Source organism: Pseudophryne corroboree, chromosome 3 (genome assembly GCF_028390025.1).
Source record: "Pseudophryne corroboree isolate aPseCor3 chromosome 3, aPseCor3.hap2, whole genome shotgun sequence".
Lineage (NCBI taxonomy): Eukaryota > Metazoa > Chordata > Amphibia > Anura > Myobatrachidae > Pseudophryne > Pseudophryne corroboree.
The window spans coordinates 493,929,676-493,949,232 of record NC_086446.1 but is presented as its reverse complement, the minus strand read 5'-3'; the positions used below and the strand labels follow the sequence as shown (position 1 = coordinate 493,949,232).

The 19,557-nt window shown below is 47.6% G+C and overlaps 1 protein-coding gene across 5 annotated transcripts in view; it reads right to left on the bottom strand.

Annotated features, from left to right (window-relative positions):
• DNAH9 (dynein axonemal heavy chain 9) overlaps positions 1-19,557 on the bottom strand; it is a 1,014,643-nt gene that overhangs the window by 745,865 nt on the left and 249,221 nt on the right. For all 5 annotated transcript variants that reach the window (XM_063960955.1, XM_063960958.1, XM_063960957.1 and 2 more), the window contains exon 8: positions 13,180-13,347. In XM_063960955.1, the coding sequence (XP_063817025.1) occupies positions 13,180-13,347 (168 nt within the window). The remainder of the gene's footprint in view (positions 1-13,179; positions 13,348-19,557) is intronic.

Genomic DNA, 19,557 nt, shown 5'->3' with positions numbered 1-19,557 from the left:
GTCACAACAACATATGACGAGCACACACCAGGAGACTCTGCTAATTAATTTGACATGCGACAATTGTATAGTATATCTGAGTCTGTATACAAAGCACAATGAAGCTTGATATGGAAAAAAGCAGCAGCTATTACATTGTAGCACTTCATATAGATATGCAGAGACTCAGTTGCACGCAAATATACAAGTGTTGCATATCAAATAAATCAGCACAGTGATGCGTTCTAGTCGCACTGCATTGTGACTAAGGTGCACTTTAAAAAAAAATATTCCTGATGCTAGTAGACGCCTGAGTTTGGCGAGGTGAGATGGGCTGTTTGGCGTGGCTGCAGCAATGATGTATGAGGACACATCTGTACAAAGGAGAAAAGTATAAAGCTTAAATGTTGTTTAAAAACGTGTATTACAGCCATATTTCAGCATGTAGTTACTGCATTACTGTTAGCAGAGGTGTAAAGGTTTTCCAAGCACATATAACTTTGAAAGAAAAAAGGAAATTGTTAACAAACAAAAAAATTCTGTCACTTTTCTATTAACGTTTTTTAGAGATTAACATATTTAAATATGTGTTTTTCCTTGCCTTTATTGAGATGTCCTTAATTAGGGATCGGTATGAGATCCCGCCGCCTGTGATGCCGAACATTAGGATCCCGACATCGGGAATACCGGCAGGGGGGCGAGCGCAAAGAAGCCCTTGAGGGCTTGCTGCGCTCACCACACTGCGGGCATGGTGGCGACAGGTTCTATTCTCCCTCTATGGGTGTCGTGAACACCCACAGAGGAGGAATCACCTACCTCACTGGTATACTGGCGGCGGTATGGTGGCCCTATCGGGATCCTGGTGGTGGTATTGTGACAGCAGGATTCTATCGGTATGCTGACCACATACCCTTAATTATGGTGTGCCTTCCAATAATGTGAAATAACTTCAAACAGTATGAGGTCATAAATAGTAGATGGGCCTTCAGTGCGGAGCATGCACAATAGGAGCATTTGCCTTAGATAAAGGTTTTTTTATACGTTTATTCAGATATTTAGTTTTTTTAATCTACGGTTAGGTTTCGTTTGTTGAATTCTGTTCCATTTACAGATGTTTGCATTACTGAGATGTGTGTGTTTAGTCTATTTCTGTGGTTACTGTATTTTGAACGCTCCCTTTCTTGGCTCAGTAAATCACACTGTACTAAAAGAAATGAAAAAAAAAAAAGTATAAGGGAAATGCAATAATACTGTCGCACAATCCCAAGCATACTATAGTAGTTTGGGCATCACTTGAAAAAATATCAGGGTTTTTACATTTGGACTAAAAATAGAAATGCTAGAAAATGCAGTAAGGGGTCTATTGTATTCTAATATTGAGAACATCATGGAAATGTAGGATTATATAGGATTATAAATTATCAATGCTGAGAAACCATTGTTTTGTAATTATGTGATTTGTTACAACTAATTTGAAAAAAATAAATAATAATGTTTGATCAGTAATTTAAAGCTGATTTTGGCTTCCCCTTTTATGCTACCTGGGCACTTGCATTGCTGTTCAGCCAGCTGAGGAATATGCATAAACGACATAATTTTTTAAGTGTGTGGATAACAGTCTAATAAAAAGTTTGATTAGGTCCTTAATTAAGCTTGTGCAAGAGATGGCTTGCGGAATACTAATCACTGTATATTGTCAAGGACAAAGAGATTGATCAGGCTATGTCACCAATGGGTCATCCATACATGTTTAAAACAGCCACATGATTAGCCCATGACTAGCAGTTATTAGTCTGCTCAGCAACACAGACCAGACAAATAAATACCAGCAGTGGAATGTAACTCTCAGGCCTGCCACCTGGTGGCAATTTCAAATGCTGCATATAGAAATAACATCCAATAAAAATAATGAATTTAACACTCCATAAGAATAATTTACAAAAGTTCACATTGGAGCCCTTTAGAGCAGCTGACATTTTGTGCTGGCAGCAGAGCCATTTACGCCCAGCAAACTGGCCTGCTTTTTACCAATCACTGCAAATGGCAGGCCTTGAATTCCAAGTACATTTTCATTGCACAACAAAGTACAATTTTATGTACTATTAACACTAACATGTACAAATGTGACATACAGAATACAGAACTGATGTGTAATCATACTCAAGACTTATTCAGAACCTAAAGAAGCCTGCACTGGACAGAGGTTCAGGAGAAAAGTGGAAGAAGTCACATTCCTATGCAGATTTTTATATTTTACATTTAAACTATCCACTTACAGTGCTGCTCTTTCCCTCTCCAAACAGTTTTGTTTCAAAAACCCTAATCTCTCAGTTCTCCAAACCCATCATCTACCTTCAACTCCTTGCTCTGCTCCCCCCCCCCCCCCACACACACACTTTCCTTTGTCACTCATCACCCTTGACTTTACCACAATTTCTCTATCCATCGACAGCCTCACCATCTCTACTATCCTACAAGTCCTTTAAATATCACATTCAGTCTGTCTCCTAGCCTTGCTAATTCCACCTTTAAAATATCACCATGATCAGACCCTTTCTTACCCTGGAGGGAACAAAGTTTGTCATCCACTCGCTGGTCAACTCTAGACTGGACTACTGTAAACTCCTCCTATCTGGCTTCCCCAAATCCTCTCTCCCCCCATTACAATCTGTCCTCAATGTTGCTGCATAGCTCATCTTCCCCTCCAAATGTGCCACTCCTGTTCACCAGGCACGACAATTGTTCCCCTTTGCCTTCGGAACCCATTTTCACAAAAAAATTCTGCAATAAGCTAATTAGCGCTGAAGAGCACAGTTCCCATTATCATCAATGGGGACTAAAGTCTAATACCTATGTACCAAACTGTGAAAGTAAAGCTTTTCAGAGTTTAGCCCAGTTTTTAATGCCATCCTTAGATGAACTCTCTGGCGTGAATGCCAGACGTCATGTTTGGAGGAAACCAGGGTATCAAATTTGTAGAACTTTACAAAGGTGTTCTTCCCCGACCAGGTAGCACAGTTGGAGGGCAGAGACTTCACGGGCAGCCGCCCAGGAAGACCTCACCGATCTCGTAGAGTGGCCTTCAGAGACTGTGGAACAGGTAAGGATGCCGACACATAGGCCTGTTGGATAGTAAGCCGAATCCAACGAGCAATAGACTGCTTTGAAGCAGGGCAACCCTTCTTCTGCACATCATACAGCACGAACAAGGAATCCGTCTTTCTGATCTGAGCCATCCTCTTGACATAGATTTTTAAGGCTCGCACTGCATCCAATGCCTCCGGAGGGGCAGAAGTGCCAGAACTGGACGGAATCACAATAGGCTGATTCAAGTGAAACGCGGAGACTACCTTCGGCAGGAACTGCTGTCTAGTCATGAGCTCCGCTCTGTTCTCGTAAAAGACCAAGTAGGGACTTTTATACGATAAGGCCCCTAATTCTGAGACACGTCTAGCAGACGCCAGGGCCAGTAACATCACCGTCTTCCACGTGAGGTACTTGTCTTCTACCGTTATCAGAGGTTCAAACTAGGAGGACTGTAGAAAGCGTAACACCACATCCAAATCCCAAGGTGCTGTAGGCGACACAAACGGTGGTTGTATGTGAAGCACACCTTACAAGAAGGTCTGAACTTCTGGCAGGAGAGCCAACGTCTTCTGGAAGAAAACTGAAAGAGCTGAAATCTGGACCTTATCTCTGGCAGATATAATGATAGTGTGTTGATGTCACAGGTTTTCTGGCTTGCACCATAGTGGCAGTGACCTTTTTGGAAAGCCCTTTGTGAGCTAGGATGTTCCGCTCAACTTCCATGCCGTCAAACGAAGCCGCCGCAAGTTCGGGAAGATGAACGGTCCTTGCTGAAGAAGTTCTCTTCTTAGCGGCAGAGGCCAAGGGTCCTCTACGGACATGTCCAGAAGAGCAGCGTACCACGCTCTCCGGGGCCAATCCGGGGCAATCAAGATTGCCTGCACGCCTTGATGCCGGATCCTCTTGAGTACCCTGGGGATCAACGGAATCGGAGAAAATAGATAGACCAGCTGGTAAGGCCAAGGCGTTGTCAGCGCATTCACTGCGCTTGCCTGGGGGTTCGCGAGCAATAGCAACAAAGCTTCTTGTTGAGGCAAGAGGCCATCATGTCAATCTGTGGGCAGCCCCACCTGTCGATGATCTGTTGAAACACCTGAGGGTGTAGTCCCCACTCCCCTGTGTGGAGATCATGGTGAATATGGAAGTCCACTTCCCAGTTGTCCACCATGATGAAGATTGCGGACAGTGCTCTTGCATTTCTTTCTGCCCAGAAAAGTATTCTTGACATTTCTCGCATGCAGGCTTTGCTTTTTGTCCCTCCTTGTCGAGTGATGTACGCCACAGCCGTGGCGTTTTCCGACTGAACCTGGATCGCCCGATCCCTGAGTAGTGGGGAGGCCTGAATCAGAGCATTGTAGATGGCCTGAAGTTCCAGGATGTTGAACGGAAGGAGGGCTTCTTGGGCAGACCACCTGCCCTGGAACTGTGCCCCCCCCTCCCCGGTTAACAGCTCCCCATCCTCTCAAACTCGCATCGGTTGTGAGGAGGATCCAATCCTGAATCCCAAAGCGTCGACTTTCCTGCAGGTTGGAACACTGTAGCCACCACAAGAGTGAAATCCTGGCCTGGGGTGACAGCCGAATCATCCAGTGCATCTGAAGATGGGAGCCGGACCACTTGTTCGGGATATCCAATTGGAACAGTCTGGCATGAAACCTTCCAAACTGTATCGCCTTGTACGAGGCCACCATCTTTCCCAACAATTTTATGCAAAGATGAATGGATATTCGAGCAGGTCGGAGCACCATGCAAACCATTTCTTGAAATGTTCTCACTTTTTCCTCTGGGAGGAACACTTTCTGTGCTACCATATCCAGGAGCATCCCCAGAAACAGGAGCCGCTGAGACGGTTCCAGGTGGGACTTCTGCAGATTGAGGATCCACCCGTGGTGAGACAGAAGTTGTATAGTGCGATCTATATGGAGCAATAGATGCTCCCTGGAACTCTCTTTTATCAGGAGATTGTCCAGGTTTGGACTTACGTTGACCCCCTGGACCCTGATCTGAAACATAATTTCTGCCATCACCTTCATGAACACCCTCGGAGCTGTAGACAGGCCGAAGGGTAACGCCTGAAACTATTCGTGATCGTTCAGTAGGGCGAACCGCAGATAGGCCTGATGAGGAGGCCAAATTGGGATATGGAGGTAAGCGTCCTTGATATCCAGGGACACTAGGAATTCCAGTTGGTCCAGGCCTGCGATCACTGCTCTCAAAGATTCCATCTTGAATTTGAAAACCTTCAGGTAAGGATTCAAGGACTTCAGATTCAGAATGGGTCTCACAGACCCGTCTGGTTTTGGTACTACGAACAGACTGTAGTAGCAGCCCTGTCCTTGTTGTTGTAGGGGCACTGGATCAATGACCTGCAATTGGACCAACTTGATTATGGCCAGTAGTAGCATACCAAACATATTTTCCAAAGCTGGTAAGCCAGATTTGAAAAATCATTGGGGAGGAGCACCGTCAAACTCCAGCTTGTAACCTTGAGAGATAAGGTCCCTTACCCAAGCATCTTGGCAGGAACCATCCCAGATGAGGCTGTAGTGATGTAACCAAGCTCCCACCACAAGATCCCCTTGGGGTGAGTGGGCACCATCATGCTGAATTCTTTGCAGAAGCAGAACTGGTGCTCTTGTCCTGAGATCCGGCAACGGCTGGTTTCTTACGTTTTCCTCTGGAGCCTCTAGCTGCGTTGGAGGCCCCCATGGCCCTAGATCGAAATCTGTAGGACCGAAAGGACTGAGTAGATGGTCCCGGGTAGGTACGTCTAGCAGGCGGCGTCCCTGAAGGGAGAAATGTGGATTTCCCAGCAGTAGCATTGGAAAGCTATACGTCCAATTCACCTCCAAAAAGCCATTCACCTGTGAAGGGAAGAGATTCCACATTACGCTTGGAGTCAGCATCAGCAATCCAATGACGCAACCATATGGCTCTGCGCGCAGACACTACCATAGCCGTGGTCCTAGCATTAATATTGCCAATCTCTTTAAGGGAGTCACAGAGGACTCTTGCCGTGTCCTGAATGTGTTTTAGGAAAGTTACAGTAGTAACTAAGGTCTACTGAATTTGAGTAGCCCAGGAATGAATTGCATGTGTCATCCAGCAACCTGCAATGACCAGTCTTTGAGCTACACCTGCAGCAGTGTAGATAGATTTCAGAGTGGTCTCAATTTTCCTATCTGCCAGGTCCTTTACCGTAAAGGAGCCCGGAGCAGGAAGTATCGCCTTTTTAGAAAGGCGAGAGACTGAGACATCTACTGCTGGAGATTCTTCATAGAATTTCCTGCCTTCAGGGGCAAATGGGAAGGTATGCAAAAACCGCTTGGACACCTGATACTTTTTTATCTGGATTTTTCCAGGCTATTTTAAATAGATCACCCAATTCCTTGGAGTCAGGAAATGTGACTGTCATTTTGTCTTGTGGGAGGAGAAATTACTGCTGATTATTAGCATCCTCGAGGGGGAGCTTTAACACATCCCGAATAGCCAATATGAGGGGTTCAATACCCTGTGTAGGTGTGACATCCCCACTTATTGGATCCACATCATCCTGTATATCATCATCATCAATATCTGACAGTAGTGCAGGTAAAACACGTTTTTGTGTACCTGCAGTAGACAGGGAGGGATGTTTAGCAGCTAGATTTACCACTGCTTGTTGCAGTTCCTGAGTTTTATTGGAATTTGCAGTGAGTTGAGATGACATATCAGACATCATAGTTTTAATAGCCCCCAGCCAGGAGGGCTCTTGACTCTCCCCCACATCATTATCAGCATTTTGTGATGACTGACTGCACTGCTCACATGATATGGAGCCAGATGAGATAGGGGAGAATCTAGCATTACATACACTGCATAACTTTTGTTTTGCCATTGTGAAGAAGAAAAACAGGTACAATACACATACAACACAGCCTGAAAAACAATACAAGCCTGCCCTATTGCATGTGAGAGGAGACACAGGAGAAAGGACACCAGCGCACTCAACGCTGCACAGCCCCAGTGAGACGGTCAGCGTTTTACATATACATAACCAACAGTGAGACTGTCTTATGAAAATTCCCTCAGAGGAATGATATTTGTGCACAATATAGCGGCTCTCCCCCTCTACACCCGGTACCAGTGATCCATCATGTGACCGTTATGGGGCTGAGGAAGGCGCCAAAATGCCGCTGAGCCCGCTCTGATGTAGGTCCGCACCCCCATAATGGCGCCGGAGCTACTGTGTAATATTTATACAGGCCATGTCTCCCTATGTGTTTGTAGCCTCACATAAATGCTTGGTACAAGAATATTTAGCCAGTCTCACGCAGGAGCAACAGCGGCTCCCCCCCTGGAGGGACCCCGTACATCTCACCCGCGCTTCCGCCGCACAGTGAACCGGGGGACCCCCCTAGCGGGGACTTCGGTCTGTACTCACCACCAATGATCACCTTCAGGCATCGTTACGGGTGTGCAGCATGCTGCGGCTGCGACAGCCAAGGCGCCATGCCCCGCTGAACAAACAGCCCCTCAGGATGGTGGTCCTGCAGCGGGGAAGTGGCTCTGCACCTCAAGAGGCCAGTGACCGCCTCCCCCCAACTCCCATGGCGCAGGAATGCTGTTGCCCAAACAGCATACCGAAAGAATTAAAAGTTTAAAAGAAATTGAAGAAAAAACTCTGGAGCTTGCAGAGTGTTCATCCTCTCCTGAGGGCACTTTTTTCTAAACTGACCTGTAGGAGGAGGCATAGATGGGAGGAGCCAGCACATCCAGTTGAAGAAATTTAAAGTGCACTGGCTCCTTTGGACCCGCCTATACCCCATCGTAATAATCTGTCCCCAATATACCTTATGGGTGCTAGAGAAAAAATGAATTGATTCCATTTTGAAATAAGGCTGTAACACAACAAAATGTGGAAAAAGTGAAGCGATGTGAATACTTTCCGGATGCACTGTACATTTACTAAAGTGCAGGTTTTTAGAAATGGCTATGTTGCCCATAGCAACCATTCAGATTCTACTTGATTGGTTGCTATGGGCAACATCTCCACGTCTAAAAACCCGCACTTTAGCAAATATACCCCCTAGGAGTGTGTTATGTTTTCTAAGAAATAATTTATATCACGTGCCCAACTGTAATCTTTGGCCGGTATTCAAGTGATATATCACGCCCAATCTCGTTTCTAACGTGATCCCCATTATTGCGCCCATAGTAATTAGGTTTAGCTGCGTAAAGGGTTAGGGCGCCTTGCTACCCGAGGGGTAGTAAGCTGAAATGATGATACCACGCCCGTCAGCAGAAACAGAACAGGTGTGGAAGGGGGCGGAAAGAATTGAATACCACCCTTTGTGTTATGAAAATGTGCAGAGTTGTATTATCCATAAGGCTGACTAGGCTGAAGCATAGGGGCCTTGCAGGGACTAGGGGTCTGTGAATTTTATTTTTGCTGAGGCACTGTAACCATTTTCAAAAGAGAAAATACAAGAACAAACAATTGCGCTGTGAGAAAAGAGGTCAACTGGGTATCAGTGTCTGTGTGAATTATGGCCTAAGCTCTACTTTCCAAACGTCAGCTTCAGTGGGGTGAAATATTGAAGTGCCTGAGAGGGCCCAAAATACCTGAAAACCTAGGGACTCGGCCATGGGTTAATATAGCCCTGCACATGTGTGCAGAAGTAAACTGTTCAGCAGCTGCGGTCCATCACATTCCCAAGTTGTTAGGGTGCCTACACACAATACTACTGGCAAACGATACAATGCCGTTAACGAGTTCCCTTGAACTTCTCGGCAGCTACTTGGCAGTCCTGACAAATGATAGAGGACCTAATTGAGACCTGATCGCTCGCTAGCTATTTTTTGCAGTGCTGCGATCAGACAGTCGCTGCCTATAGGGGAGTGTATTTTTACTTTGCAAGTGTGCGAACGCATGTGCAGCTGAACACTACAAAAACGTTTTGTGCAGTTTCTGAGTAGCTCAGATCACTTCAGCTTGTTCTGGCCCGGAAATGACATCAGACACCCCACCTGCAAAAGCTTGGACACGCCTGCATTTTTCCAAACACTCCCAGAAAATGGTCAGTTGCCACCCACAAACTCCTTCTTCCTGTCAATCTCATTGCGATCGGCTGTTCGAAAGAATTCTTCGTATAATCCATCTCACAGCAATGATCCCCTTTGTACCTGTACGACGCGCCTGCACATTGTGGTGCATACGCAGTTCTGACCTGATCACAGCGCAGCGAAAAAACCTAGCGTGCGATCAGGTCTGAATGACCCCCATAGTGTTTAAAGTGTTCCTTTTTATCTAACAATATCTAATCGATCTGCACCAGGGCCGGCTCCATACACGTTCCAATAGAGCGGACAAGCAGGGTGCCACACTTAATGGGCGCCGCTAGCTCTCACCGCCATATTGGAGCCTGGAGCCCGGCCCCAACAGCAGCAGCGTCCGTCCCGCGGCCCGCCTTCTAGCAGTGGCTGTATGACGATGAGGGCGAGTGCTGTGGACGGGCCAAAGCTAAACTATGTGCACGCTGTGCGGCGACCGGCATCAGATGTCAGATGCCAACACCGCAAAGCACGCACATAGTTTAGCTTTGGCCCGCCCATAGCACTCCCCTTTATCGTCACAGCCACTGCTAGAAGGCGGGCCGTAGGACGGACGCTACTGCTGTCCCTTCCCGCTCACACTGTCACCAGAGCAGACCAGTTCTTCTTCTGCTGGCTGTTGTGAGGGTGCGGTGCATCTGGAAGTAATTGGATCCTCCTGGGAACCCATTCAAAGTAAGCCCTGCCTTAAGGGTATTTATTTTTTTCTCATATGGTGCACTGTTCTAGCGGATCATGTGCATCTGGTACCGTGGGGCATATAATGTGTCTCTGACACTGTGGGGGCATATAATGTGTTTCTAGCACTGTGGGGCATATAATGTATATCTGACACTGGGGGCATATAATGTGTATCTGGCACTGTGGGGCATATAATGTGTATCTGGCACTGTGGGGCAAATAATGTGTATCTGACACTGTGGGGGCTTATAATGTGTATCTGGCACTGTGGAGCATATAACGTGTATATGACACTGTGGGGGCATATCATGTGTATCTGGCACTGCTGGGTGCATAGCATGTGTATCTGGCACTGCTGGGGGCATATAATGTGTATTTGGCACTACTGGAGGTGTATGTGTATTTGGCACTACTGGGGGCGTATGTGTATCTGGCACTGCACTACTGGGGTCATTATGTGTCTAACACTATACTGGAGACGTGTAAGGAACACTATTGTGGGCGTTATGTTTAAGGCTGCTAATTGTGTGTGTAGAGGGGGTGTGAAAATATATTTATTCATAGTTTGATTATATAAAGTTGCGAGGCCACGCCCACTTTTCCAGAAGAGCGAGCCATGGTGGGGTGGGGAACTTAAAAATTTTCTTGCTCAGGGCACTAGTAGGCCTGGAGCCGGCCCTGATCTGCACCAAATCTCCAAATCTTCCCTGAAGTACAGAAGACCTGACGATACGAGAAACGACCTGCAGGACTGCGCATTGGATTGATATTGTTCAGGGACACTGAACGATTTGCACTACTACGAACGATCTGTCGATTTAATGAATCGGAAACAGCCAAATCGTTTGTAATATTGCCAAGTTTGTGAGCACCTTTAGTGTGCTTATTGAAAACCTCATACAACCCATCCTCCAAAGACTGTTCTGTTTACACTAAATTGTAGGACTGTAGTGAGGCCCAGCATAGCACCTGGGGCAGCTACTGAGCTGCAAAATATTATATCCAATAAACAAAACTAAAAATGAAAACAAATAAATAATTGCACATTAATACAAAAGCAAAGACTGAGACTGCATATTTAAACCCATAGGTCTCCAAGTACTGTGCACCCACGGGGACTGTCTAGCAGTGGCAGGTGCTTTTCCCCCCTGGGACCGCTAGTCTGGACTGCAATTAGCATAGAGAGCTTCCCATGGGAAGCCACTCCCCTTCTATAATGGCAGCCATATCTGGCTTCTAGGGGCTGCTGCTGATGCAGTCCCTAGAAGCCAGCCTGTAGTACTTGGCAGCGCTAGATGTAAGCTCCACCCCAGATTTAGACTCCATCTCCCATGAGACTTAAGCTCCACCTCCCTGTGACGTCGGCCACTAATCACCAGACGGCAGGGGGGAGAAGACAGCACAATGCAGCCAGACCGCATGGCTAAGCAGGGAAGGAGCCATCGCTGTTCACGACTATATTTTATTTGAATGATCCAAGTGATACACAGCCATTTAACCACTTAACTGACAATTTTTTTCCCCAAAAACCGCTCTGTAATTGTCGGGGGGTTTTATGAGTGAATTAGGTGAAGAACATGAATTTAACCCTATCCAAAATGATTATATTTTAAAAAATTTTATTTTTTTTGTAACCCTCTCCACCAAACATCGATCATCAAACATCATGACCATCGGAAACTTCGCAACCATCGCGGCTTTCATTTTGGGAGGGTTAATTTACACTCCCCCCAGCGGCTGCTATTGTCTGCAGCCACTGGAGGGGCAGGGATCGGCAGCACGGCAATCAGTAGGGGAGAGTGCAGGGAGGCAGAGGGACCTTATGGTCCCTCTGTGAGCAGCAGCGGAGGAAGTTTCCCTTCCCTGCCGCTGCTAACACTGTTTATCTGAGTGGTCGCATCCTGTGCGACCAGTTCAGATAAAGCACTTGCAGGCATGGTCACATCCAGTGCTGCAAGTATGGCGGTATGGCGTATCTGTAAGAAAATCCCAGCAGGTACGCCATACCGCCACTTTGCAGACACCGGGTGTTGGTGAGAGGAGAGCGCAGCATGTGACTCTCCTCTCCTGCCTGCCCGAGTCCCCTGAGTCTGGCAGCAGCAGCGGTGTGCACTGAGCCGGTTCGTGAGCCAATCAGAGCTCGCGGACCGGCAGCCAATCAGGAGCCACTGCTACCGGACCACGAGCCCTGATTGGCTTGCGCACCGGCGCCAGTTCTAATATACAGGAGACCAGACTGAGGGCAGGAGGAGCACGTGCTGTGCTCTCCTCAGCAGCAGGCCAGCAGCAGCAACAACAATGGTGAGTTGCACTGCTGAGGTGTATCTGGCACTCTGGGGGCATGTGTATCTGGCACTCTGGGGGCATGTGTATCTGGCACTGTGGGGCCATATCTGGCACTGTGGGGGCATATATGGCACTACTGGGGGCATTTGTGTATCTAGCACTGTGGGGCATTTGTGCATCTGGCACCGTGGGGCATTTGTGCATCTGGCTTCGTGAGCATTTGTGCATCTGGCTCCGTGGGGCATTTGTGCATCTGGCTCCGTGGGGCATTTGTGCATCTGGCTCCGTGGGGCATTTGTGCATCTGACACTGTAGAAGTATATCTGGCACGGTGGGGGCGTATCTGGCACTGTGAGGGCATATGTGTATCTGGCACTATTGGTATCATAAGTGTAACTGCCCCCCCCCATATGTGTACCACGCCCCCATTTTCATTGGCCACGCCCCATGTGGCATTTGGCCACACCCATCTGGGGGCATGTGTATCTGGCACTGTGGGGGCATGTGTATCTGGCACTGTGGGGGCATGTGTATCTGGCACTGTGGGGGCATGTGTATCTGGCACTGTGGGGGCACGTGTATCTGGCACTGTGGGGCCATATCTGGCACTGTGGGGGCATATATGACACTACTGGGGGCATTTGTGTATCTAGCACTGTGGGGCATTTGTGCATCTGGCTCCGTGAGCATTTGTGCATCTGGCTCCGAGGGGCATTTGTGCATCTGGCTCCGTGGGGCATTTGTGCATCTGGCACTGTAGAAGTATATCTGGCACGGTGGGTGCGTATCTGGTACTGTGAGGGCATATGTGTACCTGGCACTATTGGTATCATAAGTGTAACTGCCCCCCCCCATATGTGTACCACGCCCCCATTTTCATTGGCCACGCCCCATGTGGCATTTGGCCACACCCATTTTTCGGAGCACGAGTGCCTTTGGCGCGCACACACAGTACCAATAAGACATTTTTTCTACTTGCACCACTGGTCGCATCTGATGCAACCATGCCAGGCAAGTGGTTAAACATAAGAGGAGATAGACGGTGTTCCTTACCTTATTCCCTACATCCAGGCAGTTGTACGTTCTCTCAGAGAACACTTTATAAGTGTCCTGGAACTCTTGGTACATCTCAGCCACGGTTTGAGTTAAAACTTTTCCTTTAATACCTCCAAACTCTATTTTATCCAGTTTCATCATGTCCAGGGCGGTCACTAATAAATCCTGTGGAGGCAAAATATGTTTATCAGTTTGAACAAAACTATATGAGGAAATTTAGGGAGAGAGTTATCAAAGCTAGGAGAGAGATAAAGTGGAGAGAGATAAAATACCAATCAATCAGCTCCTAATTACAATTTCAAACATAGGAGCAGATGTATTAAGCCTGGAGAAGTGATAAAGCAGTGATAAAGAAGTGATAAGTGGAAGGTGATAACGCACCAGCCAATCATTACGGGTTTGAAAAATGACAGTTAGGAGCTGATTGGCTTGTGCATTAGCACCTTCAAACTTATCACTGCTTTATCACTTCTCCAGGCTTAATACATCTGCCCCATAGCCTGTAAAATGACAGTTAGGGGGGGGTACACACAGCGATTTTTGCTTAATTTCTAAGCAATCTGACTAGTGATAGGTCTGTGATACTGTACATCGCTCAGCACACATCTCCCCGAGTGTACCCCCCATTAGAAGCTGATTGATAAATCTCCTCCATAGTACCAGCTGCAGAGAGAATTTGCTAATAAGGATCCTGAGAGATCGCCTACAGTATAATATTAATACATGAAAAACAACATACTTTTATGAACAAACGAACAAAAACATTTCACTGTAGCTGAAACCAACAACACATTGCCTCACAGTGGCAGTAAAGGGTTACAGAAGACAGAACCAAGATCGATAAAGTTTTGTATTCAACTGCCGTGCGTCCAAGGGAGCAAAATGTTCCTGGTAATGTCCATTAGTTTAACTACAAGCGCAGTCTGTGCACCGCAGCCCTACTACTGCTACAGTGAGGCAGGAAAACATAGGCAAGAAAATACAAAACACTTAATAAAAGAATCTTCTAAAAGCATTAATAATTGAAAGTTAAACTTACAGTTCATTAAATCTAAGGCACAAGATATCAAGGAGCTAATTTAAAAAGCATGAAAGCAATCCTTAAAAAGTCCTTCTGCAACATTAAATTCTAAAGCAATATAAAAATATAAAAAAATATATGCAAGTGTTCTCAAGAATACCTAATTACACATTTAAACAAGATCCCTACTTGAGAGCAGATATTTGGGAACTGATCCAGAATTACAATTGCAGATACTTTGCACATTCATAAAGAACTGCGGAATTCCGCCTGTACTTAGAGTTGGCTGCATCTGAATGAAAAGGCTAAACCCATGTTTGTATTTAAAGTCCTGGGGCATAGGTATCAAAGCTTAGAGACAGATAAAGTACCAACCAATCAGCTCCTAAATAATTTTCAAACACAGCCTGTAAAGTGACAGGAGCTGATTGGTAGGTACTTCATCACTCGCCAAGCTTTGATACGGAATGTGGTCAGCATCTCAGCGGTTGGGATGCCGGCGGTCATGTGCTGACACCATTTGGAATATGGATGCTGGAATGCCGACTGCCGGCATCCTGAAGGTAAGTATCGGAGGTTGGGATAGGGTACGTTGGGGGGTTTAGCTTTAGCCATTAGAGAGTTGGGGGGTTTAGGTTTAGCCACTAGCCACAGCCAACCCCCCCCCCCCTTCCCCCGAGTTTTAGCCCTAGCCACCACCCCCACTATCTAAGCCCTAGCCGCCACCCTAGTTGGGTTAAGGTAGGGGGCAAGGGAGGGGTAAATAAATTACCCCATTCCCTGTCGGCATTCTAATTGTTAGAGTGTCGGTCATGTAACAATCGTATCCTGACCGCTGCGCTCCCATATCACACCCCTTTGACACATATGCCCTTAAATGTATTTATAGTAGTAACGTTATCTTTTTTTTGGTACTTCAGTGAAGCACAGCTCTACTGCAAATGAATCTATGGGCCTAATTCAGACCTGATCGTAGCCGTGCAAAAATACACAGGGCTAGTCCGCCCCGCATGTCTGGCCCTCCCCCCGCCGCACAGGTACAAAAGCATCGCACGGCGGCAATGCTTTTGTACATGAAGAGTAGCTACCTACCCTGCGCAGCTCCTGCGCACTGGCAGGGAGCTACCCATCACTTTCCGGGTCGCAGCGGCTGCGTGTGACATCATGCAGCAGCGGCGGTCCGCCTCCCGCATGGTCTGGGCACGCTTGTGTTGCCCAGACCGCGCCCACAAAACGACGGGCCAACGCCGCCGGCCCGTCCTCTCCCGCCCAGCAAACACCTCTGCCTGTCAATCAGGCAGAGGCGATCGCTGGGCTGAGATGCTCACAGAATCTCTGGCATGCGCCGGAGCACTGCGGCGCCGGCACAGTTCTGACTTGATCGCCCGCTGAGCGAAAACGCACAGCAGCGATCAGGTCTGAATTAGGCCCTACATGACTACTATTGTTGTTTATTATCTCTGTGGCAAGATGCTGATACATAAGATGTAAACACTAATTATTAGAAATTTCAGCTAAATGCTATAGTAAAAATATAAAAAAAGCTCTGTTTCTGCAGCATCTTCCTCTAATTCGTGAAAGTAAGACAACATGCTGAGGGATCATTTGTAATCCTACTTTATTGCTTCACAGCAACAAAAATATCCCTCTTTGGAATGTAATTATGTCTCTGCAGCAGACTGGATTTAAGGTGCATTAATTCAGCCTCTAAGACACACTATTATGAGTGGCTCTGGCAGAGAAAGGGTTACATGCAGAGAGGACTTCAATCTTCATTATGTTCTCTGCAGTGGTTTTAAAAAAGCTAATGCAGGGTATTTGCTTCAGACAAAATGCTAGCTATATTCTGTTTAGTTCTACATCAAATGAAAGGACAATCAAAACTAAATATCAAAATGTTCCTACAAATGTGTCCTCCAACCTCCTTGCTGCTGTCATGTTAAACAGCTCTTCTAGTTGCGCCTAGTCATGAGTGCGTTATCTAATACAGGGTATTTTTTCCCTGAAAATGTGTCTTACTCGCATTGGTATACGAATAAGACGAACAAGCAGACTCTGCTGATTAAAATGATATACGGCATGCCTATATTCTGTGTGAGACTGCGGCTGTATCTGCATACAAACTGCTACTATAACATAGCATTCCGTATGCAGCCAGATACAGCTGTAGTTGCACACAGAGTATAGGCATGCAGCATATCTGCTTTGCACCCTATTCACATAGCGATGCAAATAAGACACATTTTTGACAAAAAATATGCTCATCGTTAGCTGAGCTGCCTGGGAACTGCCGGCTCACTCATGCCAGGCATCTCGCAGTGCATTGCTTATTGAGGCTAGATGTATGAGGACACATCTGTATAAGAAATAGACAATATATTTATCAAGTTTGTCTTTATGTTGTGTTACATTTTATTAAATTTGCCCTTAATGAGTAGCTGTTCACAAATGCCATTTAAAGGGAAGCTGTAGGGGGGCGTGGCCAGGACGTGCATGGAGTAACACACACTTTGTGTAACTCTCCAGCCACTACATCCTCTAACTATATCCTGCGTCTCCCCTGGGGACTGATCCGTGGACTGGGGCTGGGTGAATAGCTGGTGCCCCCCCTGGAGTGCCCTGAACTGATTCCTCTGCCTCCCCGGCCGTTTAGAAGCCATCCTGCGTGCGGCCTGGTGAGAGCTGGAAGCCGCCTGTGACGCCGCAGACCCGCGCTCCCTCACTACCCGGAAGTCGGCTCCGTCCCCTTTGACCGCCGCCTGTCACAGCCGCTGCGGGCGGATGCACGGAGAGCGGACGGACGCACGGCACTCCGCTCCGTTTGCTGTGTGGGCCGCCTGAGGTGAACTCTGGGGGGTGCTCTGCAAGGCCTGCGGTGCCCGACCTTGCTGCCACGTGGACCGCTCTACGGCCTCTGCCAGTCCACAAATATAAATGCTGCCTGTATTAAGAAGCTGCAAAGGTTTATCATCCTGCTGCTGGGGGTGCCCTTGTTGGGTGATATGGCTGAAACTGCTACCCTCTCTTCCCCCCCCCCCCCCCCTCTGTCCTGGATAGAGCACATATATACTCCCTGTATATTGATATAATTACAGGATCTGAGCTCACCTGCCGGGCCCAGGATCATTGAGAGACTTGCATTGCTCTGCCTCAAGGGGGCGCCGTCTGTTCAGATGTGAAGTTGCCTAACTCCCTGATTCAGTCCACAACGCTTAATTCACTGTGTCGGCACTCACCGACACTACCGAGAACACTGGTCCTTCTATATATATATATTTGTCCCGCGCTTTTTGGCCCTCCCACAGAGTGCTAGTGCCTGCGCCTCCTCTCTCTGCCTGTGTTGCTTTGATATAAAACTGATCGAGTGCGGCGGCACTGTGCTATCCAAAATGGTGAAAGGCCGCCAACAAAATGCGGCGGCGGGCGCAATGGAGAAGTTTGTCCGCAATCCCGGTCCACAACAACAAAGGAGGGAAACTACGCAAGCTGAGACTTCGCCCCCCTCTCCTGCATACAGCTCCGCCTCATCTGAACCACCCGATGCTGCATTACAAAGAGTGTTGGATGCCGTGACAGCTAGTGAGGCCCGCTTGGCTGATAAAATTGGGCAGGTGCAGTCCGACCTCTCCATTATCCATCAAGACCTTCAACGGGTGAGGGAGAGGGTGGGTGAGGCCGAAACCCGTATCTCCAATGTCGAGGATACTGTCGGCCCGCTGGGGCGGCGCACTGATACTTTGGAGTCTCAGATGACTGATGTGCACAAAAAACTAACGGATATGGAGGGACGCCTACGTCGCAATAATGTCCGTTTCATCGGGTTGCCCGAGAAAGAGGAAGGCTCATCTCCTGAAGAATTTCTGGAAACATGGCTTCGGAAGGCATTTGGGTCCGATGAATTCTCGCCTCACTTCACCATAGAACGAGCTCACAGAGTTCCGATGCGCCCATTGCCTCCGGGGGCTCCGCCTCGTACCCTCATTGCCAAGTTCCTCCACTTCCGCGACCGGGACAATGTTCTGAAGCTTGCTCGCACGAAAGGCCCCCTGAAATGGAACGGGTCGCCAATATCGGTCTTCCCAGACTTTGCGGTGGAGGTGCAGAAAGAAAGGGCTCAATTTCTGCCGATCAAGAGGAGACTCCGGGAACTGGATCTGCCATACGCCATGCTCTTTCCATCACGATTACGGGTGGTCGCGGATGGTGAAACCAAATTTTTTGCGGCTCCCAGAGAAGCGATGGTCTGGCTGGATAGATGCTTCCCGGCGGGAGTTGCAAGAGATTTCCTGTACAGAATAAGATCTGTAGATTTATTAGGGAAATGCAGGATGAGGAAAATGTTTAACTACCTAAGTGCTGCTTCTTGAGGATGTGGGGGTGGTGGGGGGGTTAATTGTTCACCTGAAAAGCCAACTATACTCATATTGCTGGGATGCGGGGGTTGAGAGGGCTGGGGAGGAGGAGCGATATATCTGTGGTCCAAGTATATCCGATAGTAATTTGTTCTTAAGTCCCGGGGGGAGACATTGTATGTTTCGCCCCTTGTTCTACCTTCTAGGGGTGATTTAGTCTAATGGCTGGGGATGTTTTGTCTGTGTTTTGTTTCTCTTTTCTCAGGGCCATTATATTCTTGGCTCCACCCAGAGTGTAACTTGTTGTGAGCTCTGGGTCTGAGTCTGTGTTCTGTTAGGGGATCCAAGTATGCTGCAGGTTGGGAGTAGTGTACAGGGTGGGGGGAGGGGGGAAGTTAAAGGCTACGGTTGGTTTTTATATGAATGTTGGGAGGTTGTGTATGTGTGGCTTACGAATCTATTCATTGAGCGGTGGTGCCTTGTACTTGCATGCCGCGAGGGTGGATCTTGCTGGCTGCGGGCTGTAGCCTCTATTATTGTTACTACGACCCCTCATGGTTGGACTTAAGTTGCTGTCATGGAATGTGCGGGGTCTCAATGACAGGATTAAGCGATCTCTGGTGCTTAGACAAATTAAGCAATATGCCGCTGATGTGATATGTCTTATGGAGACCCACCTGGTGGGCAGCAAGACCCTAGCCATTAAGAGACCTTGGGTAGGGTGGGCATTCCATTCTACACACACCTCTGCTTCTCGGGGGGTCTCTGTCCTTGTAAGGAAGACTGTTCCATTTGTGCTGGAGTCAGTACAAACGGACCCATGGGGGAGATACGTGTTTTTAAAGTGTAGGATCCACTGTAACCCTCTGCTTTTATTGTCCGTGTATGTGCCTCCCCCGTACTCCTCCGATGTCCTGAAAAAAGTTGCAGGGTTTATGGCCTTGTCACCGGGAATACCTGTGATTTGTATGGGGGATTTCAACAATGTATTAGATAAAGCGA